The sequence below is a fragment of the Sinocyclocheilus rhinocerous genome, unplaced genomic scaffold (genome assembly GCF_001515625.1).
Source record: "Sinocyclocheilus rhinocerous isolate Xijiao unplaced genomic scaffold, SAMN03320098_v1.1 scaffold2868, whole genome shotgun sequence".
Lineage (NCBI taxonomy): Eukaryota > Metazoa > Chordata > Actinopteri > Cypriniformes > Cyprinidae > Sinocyclocheilus > Sinocyclocheilus rhinocerous.
The window spans coordinates 335,729-343,520 of record NW_015623782.1 but is presented as its reverse complement, the minus strand read 5'-3'; the positions used below and the strand labels follow the sequence as shown (position 1 = coordinate 343,520).

Sequence of the window (7,792 nt, the reverse complement as noted above, 5' to 3'; positions counted from 1 at the left end):
GGGGCGACACGTGTGTGTGTGTGTGTGTGTGTGTGTGTGTGTGTGAGATCGTTTTCTACAGGTCCATTTATTCCATAATATTAACAGGTTTACAGTTTTTGCCCATTACTTACACACTAAAACCGAATGCTTAGACCAAAGCCTCAATACCTAAACTTCTTGTAGCATACCTTAAACACAGTGTAACCATAGCTTAAACACATTGTCAACTTTGCACTTTGTTTGCAATTCCGTAACACACGTAAGCAATAGGCAAAAACTGTAATTCATACACCTCTTCTATGATGAACATGCCTTCAATTTCTCAATTAAAAATCATTTTGATCATTTCTAGGTGTTTTAATCATTCTGAGTTTGTAATGATTTTGCAATGAGATTGCAATAATTTTTAATATTTTTATTTATTTAAGACATTTTCAAAGTGTTTAAGAAATTCTTTAAGACATAAAAAAACTTAGTTAGTTAGTAATAGCTTCTATTTATTTGGTATTCAAAATATTATCAATAATGTTTATTAATATCAGGCTGAAAGTCTTTAAAAAAGTCTCTTAATCAGTTTGCAATATTGTTTATTTATTTATTAATGAGTTTTGAAAGAATTGAGGAAATTCCTTTAAAAAAACAACAATTTTGAATCATTTTCTAATACTGTTATTTATTTAAGAGTCATTTGAAGAGTTACACGTTACAGTTACAGTTGGTAATAATTCTCATTTATTTTATTTATTTTAATTTTAGCTTTCAAAATATTATTAATAAAGTTTAATATCAGGCTGAAATCTAAAAAAAAAACTCAATCAGTTTGCAATCATTGTCTAATATTTATTTATTTATTTGTTTGTTTATTTTTTATTTTTTTTTGAAAGAGTTTAAGAAATTCTCAAAAATTAAAAAAATATAAAACTATAAAAAATAATTAATAAAATAATAAAATTAATAAATTAAAATTAATAAAAAATATAAAAGAAACATGTAAAGTCTGTTTTTTATTTCATGCGGTTGTTTGCGCTGTTTGCTGCGACTAAATCTGCGAGCAAACCACGAGTGTCGACGTGATGTTTGCTTATGTGAAAGTGCAATGACAAAATGAAAAAAAAAAAGTAAAATGTGATTACAGTTTTTCTGAATTGCTAAAACACATTTCTTGAAACATCACTCATTTTCTCAAAACCTTAAAACACAAATCCAAATACTCAAACTGAATTCACGAAACCTCTGACTCTTCCATCAAAATCAAACAATCACTGCAAAACCATTTCACTTAATGTTGTCTTTTTTGCTAGACAAAGAGAAAAAACCCTCTGGTCTGACAGATCCAGCCTTATAACACTCTCTAAACCTTACTCTTTCTCTCCTCATCCTTCACTTCTTGCATGTACTCTTCCTGCTCTCCTTCTCAGATTGTTTCCATCTATTGTTCGTCTCATCGTTCAGTCTCCTGTGCCACTTGTGCTCTCTGAGCCGGCTCATATGTTGTACAGCTGGTTTGATCACATCATTAGAAACAAGTGTGAACAATTTTGAATCGTTGTGTGTAAACGATGATAACTGTGCTTTAGTTGTATTCAGTGTGATAAGTGTTTAAGTGAATGAGAATGTGTTTAGAGATTTGCAAATAGAGCCTAACTGCCTGAACGTGTTTAAGGTTTAGCAGAAAGAGTGCTTTATTCGACAAATTGGTTTAAGCTAGTGAGAATTTGGTTCAGAGATTGGGGTTTAGTGTTTTAGCAATTCAGAAAAACTGTAATAATTGTGATTACATGTTTTGAGCCAAATAACTGTGATTAACTAACTGTTATTTTTATTTTCAGTAGCTTAGTTCTCAGATGCGACGTGAGATCTCACCTGTTGACGTACTGCATAATGTTTCCCGGCCAGGCTAACTGCACCTTCAGCTGGCCCTTGTGCTCTACGAAGAAATCCACAAGCGTGCGCGTGACCGTGGCCGACGTGTGGAAGAAAAAGGCGGGAATCCACAGGATGGCGCCGTCCAGCTTCTTCAGGCTCAGGTAGAAGTTGTTCCTGTCCTGGATGGTCAGCAGGTTGTTGTAGTATTTCTCCAGGATGCTGGGGTTGAAGGTGGTGAGGTTGGTCCGGCGGCCCACGTCGCGACGGAAGACTTCGGTGGGAGCGAAGTTGCAGCGGAAGACGAAGTCGTAGCTGTCGATCTGCGCGCCGCAGCGGCTGCCGGTGAGGATGCCACTGTTTCCCACCACCGCGCAGGTGTTGAAGTGCTTGTTAAGAACGGGAGACGAGTCCGGGAGCAGAGACCTGAGGTTCTCGCCGATGGAGAAGACGTATTTGTGACTGGAGTAGTCGTAGTGCATTAGCTGACCCACGCGGACGCTGCTCTTGGTCAGCGTGAAGTTGTGCGGGATGTCGATGTACTGGGCAATCTCTTTACTGGAAAACAGACGCAACAACATGATATGAGCAAATCAGAAAGAAAAACGAAGGGTAAAAGAATTAGAACGCCAACTGTAATATCACTATTTAAAAATATTCATATATATTAATATTTAATATTAAGTACACATGTGAGAGTTGATGTTTTAAAGAATAAAATAATATATATATTTTTGTACATTTGATACATTTAAAAATAAATACATAAACACACACATCAAGGGCAACAACTATAACCATACTTCTATCATGAGAACTCTCTGAAGATTTTAGCATGGTAATGGATATGTCAATGTTAATGTATTTGGTCTTGGCGGAATAGATCTGCTACGCTGCTGCTGCTGCTGAATTGCTGCTGCTGTTGGTTATTGCTGTATTTGTAGATTATTGCTGCTGTTGGTTATTGCTGTATTTGTAGATTATTGCTGCTGTTGGTTATTGCTGTATTTGTAGATTATTGCTGCTGTTGGTTATTGCTGTATTTGTAGATTATTGCTGCTGTTGGTTATTGCGGTATTTGTAGATTATTGCTGCTGTTGGTTATTGCTGTATTTGTAGATTATTGCTGCTGTTGGTTATTGCTGTATGTGTAGATTATTGCTGCTGGTGCTGTTGGTTATTGCTGTATTTGTAGATTATTGCTGCTGTTGCTGTTGGTTATTGCTGTATTTGTATATTATTGCTGCTGTTGGTTATTGCGGTATTTGTAGATTATTGCTGCTGTTGGTTATTGCTGTATTTGTAGATTATTGCTGCTGCTGCTGCTGTTGGTTATTGCTGTATTTGTAGATTATTGCTGCTGCTGTTGGTTATTGCTGTATTTGTAGATTTCTGCTGCTGTTGGTTATTGCTGTATTTGTAGATTATTGCTGCTGCAAGCAAGTACAGGAACTTGCTACTGCCAATACACAAGCCGATACGGTGCTCTGAGTATTTAAGACATACTGCTGCTGCACAAATAGCATATAAAATAACCCGTAGCAGATCTATACAGGTGGAGCTGGGGAAGGTGGAGGGTTTCAGAGGAACACTGAAAGTGTGCTGCGATGCTCAAGCGAATGCTAATCAGCCATTCAAATGTAAAGCAGCAAGCTCATTGGCTGCATATGCAACGGGAACCAATCAGCTTGTGACAAGTCGTTTAATGCTAAGAATATCATCAATTACGTTAAGGACCCATCAGCCTGCGCCATCTAGAGTTTCATGACAGAACTTGATATTTTTAATATTACTATTTAAAAATATTCATTTTTAGTAATATTTAACACCACATACACACATGAGAATTGACTTTTAAGATAAATTTTTAAAAAATTGTGTTTTCCAAAAATGTTGCCATTTGATTTGATAGATTTAATTGTATTTATACATTTTATTAATCATATTTAAAAACTAAAATAAACAAACATCAGGAACAATAACTATTATCATAGTTTTTGTTTTACTATTTAAAAATGTTCATATTTAATCATATTTATTATGACATATACATGTCAGAACTGACATTTTAATCAATTTCAAAATTGTGTTTTCTCTAGAGTTTCATGACAGAACTTGATATTTTTAATATTACTATTTAAAAATATTCATTTTTAGTAATATTTAACACTGCATACACACATGAGAATTGACTTTTAAGATACATTTTTTAAAAATTGTGTTTTCCAAAAATTTTGCCATTTGATTTGATAGATTTAATTGTATTTATACATTTTATTAATCATATTTAAAAACTAAAATAAATAAACATCAGGAACAATAACTATTATCATAGTTTTTGTTTTACTATTTAAAAATTTTCATATTTAATCATATTTATTATGACATATACATGTCAGAACTGACATTTTAATCAATTTAAAAATTGTGTTTTAAAAAATGTTGGCGTTGATTTGACAGATTTAATCATATTTATACATTTAATTAATTGTATTTTTAAAATAATCTCTTAAAAAAAATAAACAAACACACATCAAGAACAATAACTATGACCATAATTTTAATATTACTATTTAAAAATATTCATGTTTAATAATATTTCATATTCCATATCCATATGAGAGCTAATCCAAATGTTTTAATCCAAATTTAAAAATAGTGTTTTAAAAATGTTTGACATTTGTTTTGATACATTTATTAATATTAACAATATTAGCAAACTTTATTAATCATATTTGAAAACTAAACTTTTAAAAATAAAATTACGAACCACAATTACAACCATAGTTTTAATATTACTATTTAAAAATATGTATTTAATAATATTTAATGTTTCATATATATGTGAGAGTTGACATTCTAATTAAAAAATGAACATTTGTTTTGATATATGTATTAATATTAATAATATTCATGACCTTTTTAATCATATTTAAAAAATAAACTCTTAATAAATTTATTAAAAACACATCAAAAACACTAACTATAACCATAAAGTTTTAATATTACTATTTAAAAATATTCATATTTATTATTATTTAATATTACCTATACATGTGAGAGTTGAAGTTTTTAACACTTTTAAAAAAGCTTTTTAAAATTTATTTGGAACAGTGAATGTTATTAATATTAATAAAATATTAATATTAATTAAAATATTAATATTTATAATCGATAATATTATCTTATTGTTATTTTAAAAATAGAATAATTTTTTTTAAGAATTGTAAAAATATTTTATATTAATATTTAATAGACATCTAATATGTAATTTCGTGTTCTAATATTCTGAGAAATATTTTGTGTGTGTGTGTGTGTATATATACATATATACGCGTCAAATTAAATATGGCATCTACCTTGGCTAATATTCATTATTATTCTGACTAACTGTATTAAAATCCTCTCCACCGTGTGTGTGCATGTGTGTGTGTGTGTGTGTGTGTGTGAGGTTCACCTCTGCTGTAAATAAGCACTCTTGTTGAACCTCCAGCTGCTGGACTCCTGCAGGTTCTCGTTGAGCGCGTTATTCAGCGATGTGAATGCAGGATCCAGGAACTTCATGGCCAGTTGGGACCTGATGAGAAGATGCACAGACAGAGGAAATGAGAAACGCTGTTTCTGTTCCACATCACAGGCCGGCCTGATCGCGGCTGAAAGCGGCTCCGATCAATGAGACCCATCCAGACTGCTGTCAGTCAGCCTGTGCCCGGGGCAGTCGATGGCTGCTCTAATTAAACAGCTGCTTTTAGACTCCACGCCTGCTCGTTTGCTCACTCTCGTTTGTTAAAGCTCGGTCAATTTCATTAACAGAGTTATTCGAGTCTGGGTTACGGCCTCAGATGTCAGGACGACTCAAGTCACTCACAATATCCAATCATTTGTCACATATCAAGCTGGATTGTTGATCTGGATTTTGGTACAGTGAAATAAATGGGTGTGCAAACAATTTTCCTTTAGAAATTCCCAGTAAAATTGCATGAATGTGAATGCATAAAATTGTTCAAATTCTGTTTGGCATTACAAAATTGTACACAAAAATTATACATTTTTAGCTTCGGCATTCAACATTGACATATAAATTATATGCACTGACTTGAAATCAGTTCATTTTACCTACTGTATGGAAATAAAGCAGATTTAAAAATATATATTAATAAAAACTATAATAGCATATTAATGATATAAAAAATAACACTGGTTCAGCATAGTTTTCTTTTACTGTTATTTTAAAAAAGAATAAAAAACATTTTGCATAAAAGAATTTTAAAAGCATTTTATTTATATTATATAAGAGCAATATCACACGAGTAGCTGTGAGACATGGCTGTATATCAGCACGGCTGTGATTCGGCTGTAGGTAAACATATCTGTGCTGATATACAGCCATGTCTCACAGCTACGAGTGTGATATTGCGTTTATACAACAGTTCGATGGCACGAGTGTGTAAATACATAAGAAACAACAACGGAGTGTCTTTAAAACCCTCTTTTATGCGGAACTACTTCCTTCCGCCACAGATTCAGATCTCTGTTTGACAGTTTAACAGCTGAGCTCAAGATCCGTTACTAATTCAAAAACGTCACTTTAGAACTTTAGTAACGAAGAAACGTTGAGTCGCTTCATTAAAAGCTTATTGTATCACTGTATTAAAGTTCACTGTATTATGAGAGCGAGATGGACTGAGAGTGTGATTCCCTGCATCTGACACAGCTTTCATTCTTCAGCTCAATCTCATATTCACAATAAAACATGAGTCTGAATGTCCGCTGAGGAAAGCGATATCTTTGTCGTACTATCTTTCATCTGTTAAGGGTGATTTATGATGACAGCGCTGCTCACTGCATTTGTTAACTGCGTCTTACAAGCTGTTGTTGAAAGTTAAAAGACCTTCTTTGTTTACAACCCTGTTTCAGTCTCTTTCAATATAAAAGTCTTTACTGCGGACTCACTCAGAAAAACTAATGGCGGAACAATGTAACTAAAATCACCATCACGAACACACACAAGTCTAAACAAGTACATTCTCACCTAATAAACTCTTAAAACTACATTCCGTGACACAAAAACAGTATTATTTTTAAATTATAGTGGATTTGGGCGTCCACCATGACACTCGCTGTGAGAAATACTGCACGCGGAGTGATACAAACGGTAGAACAGTTGGAGTGCTGTTATCACTAGAATATCGCACTCCTCTCAGCCAATCAGATTCGAGGACCAGATAGAACTGTTGTATAAAACCGTTGTTTTAAAAGCCCGCTCATTTTTGATCAGGAAAACCAAATTAGGTGAAGGATTTTCAGCACAGCATAAGGGTTAAAACATATTTGAATGAGGTTCTGCTAGTTTTGGCGTATATTCTCTCTTCACTGGCGCAAGTTCAAATGACTCATAGTAAAGCTGAGTAACATATGGTCATATCATCCACAAGACAAAATGAGTCCTGCTATGTAACCTTGACTGCAGCAAAAGCGTCTGATTACTGACTGGCAATGAATCTGCCAGAAGAGTAAATCAGGACCAAGGACAACGGCACGGACTCACACACCCACAACAACAGAACACACAGTGCTTTACTTACACTTTATACAGTCTTCATGCTGCTGTATATTTATCTGCAATAACTGTGCAGCTGTTTACATTTCAATCACATTTTGTCATCCAAATGAATGGCAAAATGTCTTGTGAAGCCAAAAGCTGCGTGTTTGTAAGAAACAAATCCAACATTTTAACTTCAAACCGTCGGTTCCGGCTAAAATACGAGTCCATAATCCATAATAACGCTTCCTCCAGTGAAAAAGTGGTCTGGACTGAATCAGGAGAGAAATCTGCACAGATCAAGCAGCGTTTAAACAGCTCTAAACACATATGTGGCTGGATTTTAATGTGAGAGACAACAGGAGACTTTTTCACTGGAGGAAGCATTATTATGGATTATGGACT

At 33.6% G+C, this 7,792-nt stretch overlaps 1 protein-coding gene across 1 annotated transcript in view; it reads right to left on the bottom strand.

The window, feature by feature from the left end:
• LOC107736958 (sia-alpha-2,3-Gal-beta-1,4-GlcNAc-R:alpha 2,8-sialyltransferase-like) overlaps positions 1-7,792 on the bottom strand; it is an 11,694-nt gene that overhangs the window by 1,891 nt on the left and 2,011 nt on the right. Inside the window, exons 2-3 of the mRNA XM_016548351.1 lie at positions 5,303-5,422; positions 1,846-2,403 (exon numbers count right to left, since the gene is read on the bottom strand). Coding sequence (XP_016403837.1) covers positions 1,846-2,403; positions 5,303-5,422 — 678 coding nt within the window. The remainder of the gene's footprint in view (positions 1-1,845; positions 2,404-5,302; positions 5,423-7,792) is intronic.